At 44.0% G+C, this 17,427-nt stretch overlaps 1 protein-coding gene across 1 annotated transcript in view; it reads right to left on the reverse strand.

Moving 5' to 3' along the window:
• Window positions 1–758: 758 nt before the first annotated feature.
• Blmh (bleomycin hydrolase) overlaps window positions 759–17,427 on the reverse strand; it is a 49,417-nt gene continuing 32,748 nt past the window's right edge. The window contains exon 12 of the mRNA XM_013016549.1: window positions 759–1,703. Within this exon, the coding sequence (XP_012872003.1) occupies window positions 1,552–1,703 (152 nt within the window). The 3' untranslated portion in view covers window positions 759–1,551. The remainder of the gene's footprint in view (window positions 1,704–17,427) is intronic.

The raw sequence follows: 17,427 nt of genomic DNA on the forward strand, positions 1-17,427 counted from the left end.
CTGTGATCCTCTTGATATCAGCCTCCTGAGTAGCTAGAATTACAGGAATGAGCTCCAAGAGCCAGCTTCTTTCTCATAGCAATTTAAAGATATATTTCATTGTCTTCTGGTATGTATAGTTACTGATGGAAAGTTAGCTGTCAATCTGTCAATCTATTTGTCTTCACTTTGGGGATAATTAGTCTTTTCTGGATGTATTTATGGTCTGTGACCTTCACCATGATGTGTCCAGAAATGGAGAAATGGATTTATCTTGCTTAGAACAAGATTACTTGAATATAAACACTTTGCTGAAAGACTGAACCTTCATCTTGGAAAGTGCCATAAGAAAATATGCCTTGCAGGACTGGGGAGATACCTCGGAAGTCAGAGTAGCAGGGGGCAAGGGCACCAATGGAAATGCTCCTTAGGAACTCTGCTTATTTGTGTTCAATGGGTTGGAGACTGGTCTCAGTAGAATCCATGCTCTCCAATCCCATCCTAAGGGGAGGCCCAACTGAGCCTCACCTACCACACCTGTGAGGACCTGGGGTCTGGGAAGAAAAATCCAGTGGAATGGCAGGCCCCAGGCCCTCTGAGATTTGGTGCCTGAAAGTCCTTGGCAGAAGCCAGTGAGGACCAGTGTAGGCTGGGAAGGATGAGATGCCCTCCAGAGGAGCTAAAACAGGTAAGCCCTGAACCCCCTGCTGAACTCCAGCTACCGGGTTGTTCTCATCTGTTGCTAAACACTTCTCAGACAGATCAAATAAGCCAATGTATTCTCATTTAGCAAAGTGTTTTATTCAAAAGCTTCTCAGCACCATCTAGTTGTCAGAAAGAATGAATATCACCTTCTCCTGCACACCCAACCCCAATGCAGAGGCAGAGGTTAAGCCACTTGGCGAGAGCCCCATGATTATAACTGAGACCGTGATAAGGTTTTGGTTTTCTCTCACCCACTTTCTCTAAGCCTCTATTTAACCTGCAAGCAAAGCTGCGCCCCACAGTTCAGAGCAACAGGAAGGAATCATGTCAGACCTGATCAACCTCCCATTCTTGGGTTACCAGAGGCACATGAAATTACCTTGAAAAAACTGAATTTAGTGACTGCCATCTAGGAAGGACAGCGATCTGTGAGGAAGCATGCAGTTTTCGAGAGCTAAATCTTAGCCAACCCTCTCCCACACTACTCTAGGAACAGAGCACGAAGTCCATTTTCTCTCCATACTCCTCAACTGCTCATCTTTTTCTGTCTTATTACAATAGACACCGATGACCCTTTTGACAGTTAAAACAAACAATTACATCTGATTAAACGCTAAGAGATCCTGAGCTGTTGGAGATGAGTAGATAATATTGACCTGATCTTTCCCTTTTTTTCCTTTATGAATATTTTGTTTCACCGTAAAGTACTCTTCCCCGAAGAGGTTCCTGGAGGAGACTGGAAATCCAAGAGTCTGACGGTGTTTTTGGGCACACACTGCCACTCATGACACTTTGGCTTCAGTCCCTGGATCTGTCCTCGGCAGCTATGTCAGGCCCCAGGGGAGGAGGGAAGAGCCGGAGGCAGTATCACTCCGCCAAAGCCCCCATCGGGTCCCACGCTGGCAAGACAATGGGCTCCTGTTCTAACACAGCTAGCACCTCTTCAGGGACGTGCTTCTTGTCCACCACCACCTCGTAGACAAACTCCGAGAACCACTCATCAGTCATGCACAGGTAACCTGAAGAAGAGAACAGAGGCCTTGTGAGTCCAGAGAACGTGGCGTCCTTTGTGAGAGTGCATCTGTACAGCTTCCCACCTGTTAATATTGTTTAATCCAATGTTTCTGGGCAATTCTGTGACGCACACAGGACAGACATGGCTCTATTTTTGGCAAGTAGGCTCACAATACTAAGTGAACTCAGGTCACCCAGAGCAAGTTCACAGCAGACGTGTGGCTTGTTCACACAGCCACCCCTGAGAGATAACAGGCATGCTTGCTGGTCCCTGTTACCCTGCCCACCCTTGGTATAACTGCTGCTCTCTTCCTCTGTTGTATTCCCACAGCAACCAGCTAAGCTGGGACCATGCCACTTTCCCAGGTAGCCACGCATTTGCAGCTGCTACTGTGTGAGTCAGAGGTCACCCTGTCCTCACTGCCCTGGGAGACGCAGACAGCTTTTCTTCCATCCTTCTCAGGAAGGCTCTAAGATGTAGGGATTCCTCGAGGAAGAAACTGTGCCATATGTTATACACTTGGCCACTCTTCTCTGAAAGGGTTTGTGTAAACCAGAGTCTGAGCTGTGCATTTCCTACTGCCCCAGAGGGCTGCCCTGGAGCACCAAGCCCACACATTCACACTCTTAAAATTATTAAAGATCCCAAAGGCTGCTTATGTGTGTTACAACTATTGATATTTATCATATTAGGAATTAAGGGTGGCCGGATGCTAGTGGAAAGCCAGCCTGGGCAGTAAAGTCCATGAGACTCTTAGCTCCAATTAACTAGTAATAAAAGCTCAAATTAGAGCTGTTACTAAAGTGTTAAGAGTACTGGCCTTGAGCAAAAAAGAGCTCAAAGACAGCACCTGGGCCTCAAGTTTAAGCCCCCAAACTAGCATTAAAAAGACCAACATTAGGGGCTGGGAAGGTGGCTCAGTGGCAGAGCGCTTGCCTTGCATGCCTGAGGCCCTGGGTTCAATTCCTCAGCACCACATAAGCAAAAAGAAAAAAGCCGGAAGTGGCGCTGTGGCTCAAGTGGTAGAGCGCTAGCCTTGAGCTGAAGAGCTGAGGGACAGAGCCCAGGTCCAGAGTTCAGGCCCCATGACTGGACCAAAAAAAAAAATAAAATGAAATAAAAAGAAAAGAAAAAAAGAAAGGAAGAAAATTAAAAGAAATTAAGGGTTAAAATAAAAGGGTTGGGGGGCTGGGAAGGTAGCTCAGGGGTAGAGTGCTTGCCTTGCATGCATGAGGCCCTGGGTTCGATTCCTCAACACCACATAAACAGAAAAAGCCGGAAGTGGCGCTGTGGCTCCAGTGGTAGAGTGCTAGCCTTGAGCTGAAGAGCTCGGGGACAGTGCCCAGACCCAGAGTTCAGGCCCATGACTGGCAAAAAAAAAAAGGGTTGGGAACATGGCTAAAGTGGTTAAAGAGCTTGCCCAGTAAAGCACCAAGTCCTAAGTTCAACCCTAGTACTGCTCCCCCTCCCCAAATTAAAAATCAACTTGCTTTAGAATAAGATTAATACAAATAGTATGTATGTGGGTGTGGGTGTGTTGTGTGTGCACACTGGTCCTGACATTTGAACTCAATGCTCTAGGTGAGGTCTCTGAGCTTTTTATTTATGCTCAAGGCTAGTGCTCTAACACTTAGCAACAGCTCCATTTATAGCTTTTTTTAGTAGTTAACTGGAGTTAAGAGTCTCATGGACTTTCCTTTGGGCTGGCACTTGAGCCACAGCTCCACTTCTGGCTTTTGGGGGGTAGTTAATTGGGTAAGTCACTTGACTCTCCTGCCCAGGCTGGCCTTGAACCATGATCCTCCAATCTTAGCCTCCTGAGTAGCAAGGATTACAGGCATGAGCCCCTAGCATCCAACCCACAAATAGTATGGTTTTTAAATTTTTTTTTTGCCGGGGGGAATGGGATATTACAGTCTCTAAAAAAAAAAAAATCTGTGTTTCAGTGAAGTAGACAAAGAACATCTGTTTACATAGTATGTTGTTAGTGAAAGGAAAACCCTGCATAACCTGTAAAAAGGTACTGGGGATCCACAGGGGTCCTCAGTCTACACTTTGGAAACTGCTACTCTTAAGAATGATTTAAATAATTAAAAGGCAACATGGTGGTAAGCCTACCTTTGTAAGACACATGGCATGACTGGACGTAATTTAACATGAAGACACAACTGCTTCACAGGGGCCATGTATGCTCAACCTGCCTTTTGCCTCTGACAGCTCATTTTAACCACAATACATGTGTCTTCAAGACAAAATGCCACAACAAGCATTCAAGTGCAACCAGGCACACAGCTCAGTGGTGGGACACCTGCACGGCATGCGGCAGGAGACCCTAGGTCCCATCTCAGTACCGCAAGGGTGAGCAGTGCCACAGGGCTCTGACCACATCTTGTTGCCTCCTGTGCACTGCTCCTTTCAGAGGTGGACTCAGGAAGGAAAGAACGGGGCAGTGTTGGCCTATGCTACTTCAGGGCTGTCTCTGGCTTTGCTTGGGTCAGTCACTTAATAACCTGAACGTCACCTATACCAGTGCCACAGTTCTGCAATTCTAGCCACCAAAGCTTTGCCATCTGAAGGGCTAACTAGTATAACCAGTGTCATTTCTTGCTGCACTTTTTCAAAAGGAGGCGTGAGTGAGCAGGAGCCCAAACTGTTCCTCCTCATGCTTTCTGAGTTTCAGTCCTCACCACAATGTAGTGGTGAATGCCTTCATCCCAGAGCAACTCTGGGCAGTAAGGCAGGGAGTGGACAGAGGCAGACTCATGTAATAAAGTTCTGTGTCCTTATAACAATACTATCACCATGCAATCAAATGAGTCTTCAGAGAAGGCTCAGAGAAAATGGACAATAACTATATCTATACTATCTTGTTCTAAAAGCAGATCAGATTAAGTCCTCACAAATTAAATCTCCTATCAATTGTAATCCACCCATTCCATGTCCCTGCCAAGAGGACCTGCCTTGATTAGTGTCTCTCTTCAGGATATGAGTTCTTTGGGGCCCACAAAAACCTCACAATCTAGTTGGCTGGCAAGTAATTGTACTCTGAGCACATAATGGGCTGTGGCTCTGTAAGTGTTGACATGATGTCTGGGAGTTTGACTGGGAAGATTGGGATCAGTGTGTCTGAAAGTCAGGAGGGCAGTGGAGGAGGGCCAGGGCACCCTCACAGCCAGCACACTGGCAGCCATTGTGATTAGAGGAAAGCTGCAACTCTAGGGCCCTAAGCTCTCTCGCCACTAGAGAAAAGCCAGAAGGAAAAGAAAATAAATGTAAAAACAGATAATTAGAAAGTCAACGTTAGAAAACAAAGTGAAGTCTGGTACCGGTAGCTCATGCCTGTAGTCCTAACTATTCAGGAGGCTGAGATCTGTAAGTCAAGGTTCAAAGCTAGCAGTGACAGGAAAGCCTATGGAACTTATCTTCAATAAACTACCAGAAAGACCTGGAAGTATAGCTGTGGCTTAAGTGATAAGAGCACTAGCTTTGAGTAAAAAAAAGTTCAGAGAGCGCGCCCCGGCTTTCAGTTCAAGCCCAGGACTGGCACCAAAAAGAAGTGAAAGAGCAGAAATTGCCTGTACTGAGAGAACTGTGTCTGTGGACACAGCTATGGACGGCGAGGCGGGCCCTCAGACACAAGAGCTGCCAGTGGCGACTGGAAGGGAAGGAAGAGCTTCCCTGAGTTTTCTGAAAACTTGCCAGAGATCTGAGATTTAAATCTCTCAGACTATGGTGACAAATATTATCATTTATTACTTGGAAGAAGTATTTTATATTTTTGTTGTCTTTGTTTTATGAGGTATTTCATCTCACTTCTGATTTGTGGGTAATTATTTTATTTTCAAATCTGTAAGACAAAAATATTGTCAAGTTGTCCATGATGGTATCCCAGCACTCAGGAAGCTAAGGATGGAGGATTGTGAGTTGGAGGACAGCTTGGGCTATATGTAGTAAGACCTTGCCTCAGAAAGGCCTTAAAAGATCTTAAAAGAAAAGACCAAGTTATCTGTCCTGTCTGGGAAATCTGCTTAGCAGCTCAGACCTAAAGAAGCCGAACTGACAGACTTCATTAAGATACCACCAATCTTTCACGAATGCCCTAACTCAGGGTTCAGAAAGGCTCCCAGAAAGAAAAAACCTCAGTTGTCTCATGTTCCAAACTTTTTTTTTTGGGGGGGGGGTCAGGTCGTGGAGCCTGAACTGTGGGCCTGGGCGCTGTCCCTCAGCTCTTCAGCTCAAGGCTAGCGCTCTACCACTTGAGCCACAGCGCCACTTCTGGCTTTTTTCTTTTTGTTTATGTGGTGCTGAGGAATCGAACCCAGGGCCTCATGCATGCAAGACAAGCACTCTACCACTGAGCCACCTTCCCAGCCCTCATGTTCTAAACTTTCTATTACACACAGAAAACATCTCAAAGAGCATGAGTCAGTGATGTAAGACAAAGCTGCAAAAATATGTAGCAATGTGCAAAAGTGTAGCTGATGGCTCATGCCTGTAATCCTATCTCCCCAGGAGGCTGAGATCTGAGGATCAAGGTTTGAAGACAGCCCAGATAGAAAAATCTAAGAGACTTGCCAGGCACTGGGTGGCTTACGCTTGTAATCCTAGCTACTCAGGAGGCTGAGGGTTGAGGTTCAAAGCCAGCCTGGGCAGGAAAGTCCATGAGACTCTTATTTCCAATAAACCACCAGAAAACCAGAAGTGGTGCCGTGGCTCAAGTAGTAGAGTGCTAGCCTTGAGCTGAAGAGCTGAGGGACAGCACTCAAGCCCAGAGTTCAAGCCCGATGACTGACATAAAAAAAACAACAACAAAATAAAAACAAAAACAAAAACTAAGACTCAAGGTAGCTCAAGTGGTAGAACACTAGTCATAAGCAAAAAGGTTCTGAGTTCAAGCACCAGTACCAGCATGCAAGTGCATATGCATACACACACACAACCACACACTAACAAATACTCTATAATTGCAACTGATACAAATGCAGATGCACATGAAGAAGTACTAAAAGCAATCACAAAATGGTAATTTTATGCTAGGGGGTATATAGTTTTCTCCCCCAAATTTCTGAAATTTTACATTGCTTTTTGATTACTTATTACCCTAATTAAAAAATTACCCAAATAAATCATGCTTATTATAAAATATTCTAGAAACATGGTAGGAGGAAGAAAAGACAAATATAAATTTGAAAATTATCTACAATCCACCATTGGGATAAATGTTGTTCCAACTTTACATATATGCTTTGCAAAGTTTTACATGTATGTTTAAAAAAAAACACAGGGCCAGGAGCTGGTGGCTCATGCCTGTAATCCTAGCTACTCAGGAGGCTCAGAGGATCTCGGTTCAAAGCCAGCCCAGGCAGGAAAGTCTGTGAGACTCTTATCTCCAATAAACCACTCGAAAACTGGAAGTAGCGCTGTGGCTCAAGCAGTAGAGCACTCGCCTTGAGCTGAAGAGTGCAAGGACAGCGCCCAAGCCCAGAGTTCAGGCCCCACGTCCGACCAAAAAAACCCCCACAAGGCTGTGAAGATGGCTCAGTGATAAAGTGCTTGCCTTGCATGCATGAAGCCCTGGGTTTGATTCCTCAGCACCACATAAGCAGAAAAAGCCGGAAGTGGCGCTATGGCTCAAGTGGTAGAGCACTAGTCTATAGCTGAAGAGATGAGGAACAGCGCCCAGGCCCAGAGTTCAGGACCCACAACTGACAAAAACACAAAACAAAACAAAAAAAAAGAAAACACAAGCTGGGTACCGGTTGCTCATGCCTGTAATCCTAAATACTCAGGAGGCTGAGATATGAGGATCATAGCTCAAAGCCAACCTGGGAGGCCATTCCATGAGACTTTTTTTTTTTTTTTGGGCTTGTGCACTGTCCTTGCACTCTTCAGCTCAAGGTGAGCACTCTACTGCATGAGCCACAGTGCCACTTCTGGTTTTCCAGTGGTTTATTGGAGATAAGAGTCTCACGGACTTTCCTGCCCGGGCTGACTTTGAACTGCCATCCTCAGATCTGAGCCTCCTGAGTAGTTAGGATTATAGGCATGAGCCACCAGCGCCCAGCTCCATGAGACTTATCTCCAATTAACCACCAGAATACCAGAAGTGGTACTGTAGCTCAAGAGTAATTTTGCCTTGAGCTGAAGTGCTGAGGGACAGCACCCAGGCCCAGAGTTCAAGCCCCACAACTGACCACAAAACAAAAACAGAAACAAAAAAACAACCAAAAACAACGCCCCCCCCAAAAAAAATTCCCACAACAATGCACCATATACACTTTCATCACTAAGTACCACACATGCTGCTTTTCCAATTGTTCTTTCCATTTTGATTTTTAAAAAAAATCATAGATGGAAGGCACAGGTCAAGTGGGAAGGCATAAGCCATGAGCAAGAAAGTGTGACAGTGTGAGAGTTCAACCCAGTATTAGTATGCACACATACACATGCGCACACACACACGCTATATGCATCTACATACATATATATGTGTGTGTGTGTACATATGCACAGAGTGGCTCAGTGGTATATCACCTGTCACTATCAAACATGAAGCCATGAGTTCAAACCCCAGAACCTCCAAGGGAAAAAAAAAGCATCACAGCTCATCAGAGGGTGAGAAGGGTATATGACTGTCCCATCCATGGGAGCTCTGTGTTAGGTAAACACAGTCACCTTTCCAGCTGAACTGATCCTATCTTATGATACACACCTCTTAAATTTTCATATTTGGCAGAGAGTGTGTATGAAGAACACTTCATGTGACAGACAAAAAGCACTCTGAATCCTGGGCTCATCCACATCTGTTCTAGTGTATTTATTATAAGCATTATTGTAAGACAACTCATTCATGCAGTCTATTAGAAGGTGGTAAGTGATAATGGAAGGAATGACGTAGCAGTGTTACCAGTGAGTGCTATGGGTGATATTCAGTGTTAAATACAGTAGCCATGAGATCTTCACTGAGAAGATGACACTAGAACAAAAACAACACTGCTGAGAAGGTGAGCCACGGGGAAGCTGGTGAGAAAGCATTCTAAACAGAAAGAACAGTAGGCCTTGCAGTTTATGAACTGCAAGCAGGCTTATAACTTTATATAATTAAAATTTTAAACAAAACAGACCAATTAAAATAATCAAGTTCATGCCATAAGTACAGAATCAAGTATCAGGAGAGCAGCAGCATGATATAAATAGAAGTAGTTAATACACACAGTAGTGTTAATAATAGTCTACACACACACACACACACATACACACACACACACAAACACACTCACTCACAACTGTACTCTGGTCACTGAGACCCAAACTCAGGATCACAAGCTTGCTATACCATTCAAGCCATACCTTCAACCCATTATGTTCTTTATTAATTTTTGATAGGGTCTTACTTTTTTTGCCCATGCACCTGAACTGAGATCCTTCTATTTTATACTATATCATAGCTGGGATGACAGGCATGTACCATCACACCCAGCTTTTTTTTTGGTCAGTCGTGGGGCCTGAACTCTGGGCCTAGGCACTGTCCCTCAGCTCTTCAGCTCAAGGCTAGCGCTCTACCACTTGAGCCACTTCCTGTTTTCTGAGTGGTTTATTGGGGATAAGAGTCTCACAGAGTTTCTTGCCAGGGCTTGCTTTGAACCGTGATCCTCAGATCTCAGCCTTCTGTGTAGCTATGATTACAAGTGTGAGCCACTGACGCCTAGCCAGGTTCCCTTTTTTTTTTTTTTTTGGTCGGTTGTGGGGCTTGGGTGCTGTCCCTGCGCTCTTCAGCGCAAGGCGTAGTGCTCTATCACTTGAGCTACAGTGCCACTTCCGGTTTTCTGGTGGTTTACTGGAGATAAGAGTTTCATGGACTTACTTTCCTGCCCGGGCTGGCTTTGAACCTCGATCCTCAGATCTCAGCCTCCTGAGTAGCTAGTATTACAGGTTTGAGTCACCAGCACCTGGTCCAACATCATTTTATAATGTGTACATGTGCTGACTTACTGCAATACCGTAATAACAAAGAACTGGAAATAATCCAAGTTCTGTTGGTAAGGGGACTGTTTAAATAAACTGGTACATCCAAACAATGGAAGATAAGTCAGTGTAGTAATATGGACATGCACTCATCAGGAAATCCTCCAAGTCAGGCTGTTAAATGAGGTGAGAGAGAGGCAGTGCAGGGTATCAAGTATGCCACAGCTGGTAGGGGAAAAGAAGGAAATACGAATTTGTATGCATAATTCTACTTTTTTTTTTTCAGAATGATACAGCAGAAATCAATAGCAATAGTAACTGAAAGAAGAAAGGAGGGAAGCTTGACATAGAAATCACATCCATTCTCTCCACACCTTTTAGTATTTTTTATTTTTTGTCAGTTGTAGGTATTGAACTCTGGGCCTGAGCTCTTCAGCTCAAGGCAGTTACTCTACCACTTGAGCCACAGCACCACTTCTAGTTTTCTGGTGGTTAATTGGAGATAAGAGTCTCACAGACATTCCTCCTAGGGCTGGCTTTAAACCATGATCCTCAGGTCTCAGCCTCCTAAGTAGCTAGTACTATAGGTGTGAGCCACCGGTGCCTGGCTTCTTTTGGTATTTTGATTTTAACACGATATAATGGTGTTTTTTAAAAAATGTTTTTATCTATGAAGAGAACTGTACTTTAAGCAGTGTGCCTGTGGCTCATACCTCAAAGCCAGCCCGGACAGGAAAGTCCCTAAGACTCTTATCTCCAATTAGTCACATAAAAAGCTGCAAGTGGCACTGCAGCTCAAGTGTAGAACACTGGCCTTGAACAAAAGGAGCTCAGGCACAGCATCTAAGCCCCAGAGTTCTGGGGTGGGGGAGAAAAAAAAGAATTATACTTTAGAAAACATATGTACCAAAGAGGAATAAAACACAGAACAAAACCCTTCACAATGCATTATCATATATTTTCCCTCACTCTGATTTTAAACCTCGTAACACTTTGGGCATTCAGAGTAGGCTTTAGTTGTCTAAAGTCGTACGGCCAGTAAGCCAAGCATACAAGAATCTAGGACTTAACCAACAAATTGGATCTTTTACAGGGCTCAGCTTCCTCCAACAGAGGTCTCAGCAACAAGCCTTGGCTGCCAGGCAGGCAGAGTCTGGCAGGTAGTTACGGCCTCAGCAATAGGTAGCAGCAAGGAATCCAGCTCTGGCACCTGACTAGAACCGTTCTCGCGGCTCACAAATCCCACAACAGCAGTCAGGAACCCAGTTTCTGCGGTGTCTCTTTATGAGCTATTTTGTCTCTTTAAATCAGAGATGCTATTTGTTCTTGGTGCCTGTATTTAAAGACTGGAAAATAGGATGGGCTGGATATTTTAAAAAAGCAAGTCAGAGGAAGGGAACTAAAACAAACACTTGGAATTGTGTGCCATTTGGACAGTGATCTGAGATGAGGCTGCTCCCCACTCCAGAGTAAATAGAAATGTCTGGCTGCAGAGTGAGGGCACATTTATGTTCCTGAACTTTTGCTGATAAAAGAAGAGATACTCAGAGAGCCGGATATTACTGGTGGCCTCTCAGAAACAAAGGCTACAGAAGGTACTATTTCCCTGGTGAAGACACCAGGGAAAATGAGACGTGGTGAGACGGAAAATTTGGTACAGAAGAGGGGTTGTTTGGGTTTCTGTTTTGTATTTTTTTAAGCCACCAAACTCCAATCAAGTTCAGTGAGCAGAAGTGTATCCACCCTGAGAAAATGCCTGCAACTAAGGAACCCAGAACTTACCTGCTCACCTCGGGGCTGGTCTCCTTCCCCTAATGGGGAGTGCAAGTCAGGCAAGTCTAGAGCATGAGTGCACAACCAGACCAGGAGAGGAAAAGTACACATGCATGTGCTGTCTAAGGGTCTATTTTCCCAAGCAACTCAACGATTTCCCTCTGACCCCAACCATTACAACTCCTATTTTCTTTAGGCCTCAGAAGCGCCATGACTGGCAGACCACATTATTTCTTGGTCACACTGCTCTGACTTGTTCAAAGCACCCTCCCATGCCAAGAGTTGCCCTTCTCAGTTATCATTTTCCTGGCTGGCCACAGCTGACAGGAAGCACCAAAGCTAACTCACCCCATAGAAGGGTGAGGTGACCTTGCAGTCACTTGCCATCGGCCTGCTCGTCATCCCATGGGTATTCTGCACTCACTCCTACATTATGTTTCACACATTCAATGGAGACTTGCAGCCTCAACATCCCAGCTTCAACTTCCTGCCCCCACTCTACCAAGCACTTAAAGGAACTAAGTACTAAATGCTGTTGAAATAATACAACAGGACTGTTGGGGTCCCTTCACACCTCCCAAAGTTTTCCCAAACCAGAAATCCAAGCTGATGCCTTCTCCCTTGACACCACTTCTGCCTACTCTGCCACTCTACCCCTCATGTCCCACATTCTCCCTGACACCACAGAGACCTCTGGCTTCTGAGGAGCTTCCTCTATTCCTCACCCTTCTCAATAATTTTGTCTTCAATGTCTCCGTGTCTTCAATGTCGCCCCACTGAAGGGCCCTCTTTGGTTCTTTCTAGCTACATGCCTTCCTTCTTGGAAAAATTATCCCTTCGTTGCATTTCTCGGTCTATTTATCCTTTATCTTACAGTCTGAGGAGCACACCATGATTGCCACGTCTGCCACATAACAGCCCTCTTCAAATCCCTTCCTGTGTCCCAGAAGATTAAGTGTAAATTCCTCTGAGGGTCAAGACACTCCTTCCACCATGGCCTGTGCATGGTTCCCTGCATCCCATCAATAAATGTGAGCTGATGGTACTGCTAATGGTTTCTGCTCAGCATCAGGTTTATTCACCTCCACTGCTTTCTCTCACGAAACTGAGCCCACACTACGGGGTGGGCATCCATCAGTAGCTGTGGAGCAGCATAATGGTCATGGCCAGGTCTGTATGAATTCTTAGAGAGCCTGAGTTAGAACAATGGGGCAGCCCTCCCCTGTGTGTGGCGGGGAGGGGAAGGGAGGGAAGTCCAGTTTTGTATCACCTTGCCCTCATTAGCCTAGAACATCAGCAACAGAAGCAAGAACAGCTAGTATTCTGAGAACTTCTTATGTGTCCAGCAGATACAATCATTATGTATGGTACAAATAAAAAAGCTAGACTCAGATCAATAAAATAGCACAGCCAAGGTGAGAAAGCAGGAGAAATTCCCAGGCAGTCTGACTCCAGATTTTATGTGTAACCCTATCTTTCTTAAACCAATGCAAACATTCCTTGGAGGCAATCTGGTAAAAAACAAAAACAAAACACAGATTCACAGATTCTCCTATAGGTGAAATGCACACAAAACAATCAGACACAAAGGAAGGCCTAAGAAATTGGTCACCAATATAGCACTTATTCTAGCAAGCACAAGGCTTAGAGTTCCGTCTCCAGAACCACAAGCAAACAAACAGTACCATTTGAGAATTCTCCCTGAAGTTGATGCCTGACTATAGGTAATCTCAATAGTGAGTTCCCATCCTCACAATGGTGGCATGGTGGCCTTCTCCAGTTACACTTGAAGGAAGTCCTACTGAAGTAGAAACCATATGCCTCCTCTGTTGTACTCTCATGTTCTATTTTTGCATGAGTCATGTGGACTATTTGGCTAATAAAGATGGACAATGAAAAGTCCTTTTATAGAAGAACTCAGATATCCAGAGTGACATTGTACCCAAGCTTGGAGAGACATGAAATCTCTTTAGGGATAAGGTAACAAGTTTGTATCTTGCTCTCTTCCCAGAAATCAGACACCTCAGTCTTCAGGCTCAATTACATTGCCTGCAATTTACATTATTTGAGCTAGAAATCCAGAAATAAACCTCAAACAGATCCACAGGTAATCATCCTTTGTAAGTCACTTATGCTTTTAAGGAAGCTATTAGATCTTATTTCCTCCCCTATCCCTGATCCTGCCTAAGCCAAGGAAGTGAAAACCTCTCAGTAAGTTTCCATTTCTTCACACCAGCACAGGTATAGCATTGTTCATAGACTATGTTCTATATTTTGAAGTTGAGGGGAGAAATAAATGCACACACTGACATACCTTAGCATTCTTTTGATGCAAGATGCTACGTAACACAAGATCTTGAGCATCTCTGACAGAAAAGAACATATGCACTGAACTCCTTAAACTTCTAAAACAGCATACAGTCTGAACAATGCTTTCACATAGCATTTGACAGCCTTGGAGAGACTAACTATGAGTTCTCAGAAAGATGGAGAAACATGAAAGTATGGTGTTAAACTACTTGTCTCTCTATACGTGCTTCTACAATATAAAGCCATAGAAAGAATATGGTGAGCTTTGTGCTAAGACACACTGGCACTTGAGTGTTGGCTTTTCTGATATGGCTATTTGAGTTTCTTTCCTGATTAATAGCTAATGTGCCCAAGTTTTTCTAACTTCACCAAAAGGTTTCTGCCATAGGAGGAAGTTTACAAATCTTACTAAGATTAAATCAGGAACAAGCAGACTCATTGGTGAGAAAAGATAGAAAATATGACTTAAAAATAATTTCAAGCCAGGCACTGGTGGCTCACACCTGTAATCCTAGCTATTCGGGAGGCTGAGATCTGAGGATTGTGGTTCAAAGCCAGCCTGGGCAGTAAAGTCCATGAGACTCATCTCCAATTAACCACTAGAAAACTGGAAGTAGCGCTGTGTCTCAAGTGGTAGAGCATTCCCTTGAGCTGAAGAGTTCAAGAACAGCACCTAGGGCCAGAGTTCAAGACCCACCACTGACAAAAAAAAAATAATTTCAAGCCAGCTGCTGGTGGCTCATGCTTATGATCATAGCTTCTCAGGAGGCTGAGATCTGAGTATCATGGTTTATGCCAGCCTGGTCAGGAAAGCCAATGAGACTTTTCTTTTTTTTTTGGTCTGGTCGTGGGGCCTGAACTCTGGGCCTGGGTGGTGTCCCTCAGCTCTTCAGCTCAAGGCTAGAGCTCTACCATTTGAGCCACAGCGCCACTTCCGGCTTTTTTTTCTTTTTTCTTTTTTTTTTTTTTTGCTTATGTGGTGCTGAGGAATCGAACCCAGGGCCTCAGGCATGCAAGGCAAGCGCTCTACCACTGAGCCACCTTCTCAGCCCCCAATGAGACTTTTATCTCCAACTAATCACTAGAAAATTAGAAGTAGTGCTGTGGCTCAAAGTGGTAGGGCACTAGCATTGAACGAAAAAGCTCAGGGATAGTGCATAGGCCCTGAGTTCAAGCCTCATGACCTAAATAAACAAACAAATAAATAATTTCAAAAGTTCAGATATCTGAAAGATGTAAAAGAAATTTGCAAAATAAAAAATTCAAAATGAAAAAAATCAAGTTTTTAATAGAAAATATGGTCTCACCCTTATGTAAAAGATTTGTGTTACTTAGCACACTGAGAATGTAGCCTGAACGGCACTGAAAATGTAGACCCAGAGCTATACTGTACCCAGCTTACAGCAGGAATACAATCTTAGGACTAGTAAACTAATAACAAAGAAAAGAAAAAGTCCCATATTCAGATTTGTTATTAGAGAGACCAACCTGGAATTTAATTTACTGATCATCAACACTACTGACATATGTTCTAAAGTATATTAGCAAGTTCTATGCCAGGGAACTTCCTTAAAACCTTGTTTACAGAGCTGGGAAGGTGGCTCAGTGGTAAAGCGCTTGTCTTGCATGCTTGAGGCCCTGGGTTCGATTCCTCAGTACCATATAAGCAGAAAAAAAAAAAAAGCCGAAGTGGCGCTGTGGCTCAAGTGGTAGAGCGCTAGCCTTGAGCTGAAGAGCTGAGGGACAGCGCCTAGGCCCAGAGTTCAGGCCCCATGACCGGACCCCCCCAAAAAAAAGATTATGCTTTTCTTAGATGAATTCCTAACTCAGAGGAACCAAAGGTAATTTCCTCTCATTTAAACTGGGTCTTGAACTCAGGGCCTGGGCAGTGATTCTGAGCTTCTTTTGCTCAAGGCTACCACTTGAGCTACAGCATCACTTCGGGCTTTTTCTGTTGATATGGTACTGAGGAAATGAACCCAGAGCTTCATGAATGCTATGCAAGCAGTCTACCACTGAGCCACATTCTCAGACCTCATTTAAATTCTTAAATACCAATGGGTGCCAGTGTCTCATGCCTATAATCCTAATTACTCAGGAGGCTGAGATCTGAGAATCAGAAACTTGAAGCCAGTAGGGCAGCAAAGTCTAAGAGGCTCTTATGTCCAATTAACCACTAAAAAGTTTGAAGTGGAGCTGTGGCTCAAGTGGTAGAACACTAGCCTTGAATGGAAATATTTAGGGATTGCATTCAGGCTCTAAGTTCAAACACTAGGTCTATACAAACAGGCTTTTTGTTCTCTCTGTCTCTCGCTCTCTCTCTCCTTTGCCAGTCCTAGGGCTTAAACTCTGGGCCTGGGCTCTGTCCCTCAGCTTCATTTACTCAAGACTAGCATTCTACCACTTGACCTACACAGTGCCACTTCTGGCTTTTCTGAGTAGTTTATTGGAGACAGGAATCCCAACCGACTTTCCTGCCCAAGCTGGCTTCAAACTGCAATCCTCAGATCTCAGCCTCCCGAGTAGCTAGGATTATAGGCATGATCTACTGGTGCCCAGCTCAAACACACGTTTTAAATATCCTACAAAATATAGTACCAACTTGGTAAAGGGAAAGATAATTTAACAGATCTCAAGGTTCATTTCCTCATGGATTTCCTGATATAATCCATAAACAAGGTATATTTCAAAAAGCAGAGCTGGAAAATACAACACCCTGGGGTATAAGCTCAGTGTGCATTCAATTTCCAGTCTGGATGATTATGAATTCTTGAATTTACCAACAGAAGCAATCCAACTGGCTTAACAAGGCAAGTACTAATTTCTCTCTCTGTCTCTTCTGGTCAGAAGGAATCTCTATCTTGTGAAATAGTCAGTTTGTCTGACTTACCTAACAGTGTCTGGATAAGAAAGGCCATGAATGTGACCAAGAGGGAATACCAAAGGCAGTACTCAGCAGAAGGCAAGGGCAGATTGGCCAGGTAGCTTTGTTGTTTACCTCCAGCTTGTATTATCAATTGTTTTTTAGCAACATCAATCTTAACAGCAGAAATCCCAAAGAGAATAGTAACAAACTGTTAACAATGTTATCTAAAGAAACAAAATCCCAGCAAGCTGCTAAAGTGTCATGTCTCCTGAGAGAGCATAGTGATCCTGCAGCAGCCATGCCAACCAATGCCCATCAGGAAGACAGACAGGTGGGTCTTGCTGCAGTAAACACATGTAAGCAAAGTATCACAGTAGGCACTCTCTGAAGGTCAGACCAAGTGTGCTAATAAAATTAGGTCATGTTTTCTTTCCTTCCTTCCTGTTAAGTCAGAAAGAACATTACCAAGAAATACATGAGAATAATTCACTTTGGCTTTAAATGAACTATACTCACTAACAGTTCATTTTTTTTAAATCTCTTGGCTATTGAAATGTTTTACTCTGTATAATCTCAGGCATTTAACTTATTTGAGAACAACAACAACAAAATAGTTTAAGCTTTACTAAATAACTGCAGATTTTATAAGGAACAATTATAGGCAAACTATGGGAATGTAAGTGCTCAGTTCTCTCAACCAAATACCGGAATGACTATGAGAAGCAACCCGTGCCTTGCACAGTAAAGAGGTACAGAAGAGAGGGGAAGAATTAGCAAATGGCCTATAATGCTGGGAGCAGTGTAATAAAAACAG

The sequence above is a fragment of the Dipodomys ordii genome, unplaced genomic scaffold (genome assembly GCF_000151885.1).
Source record: "Dipodomys ordii isolate 6190 unplaced genomic scaffold, Dord_2.0 Scaffold31, whole genome shotgun sequence".
NCBI lineage: Eukaryota > Metazoa > Chordata > Mammalia > Rodentia > Heteromyidae > Dipodomys > Dipodomys ordii.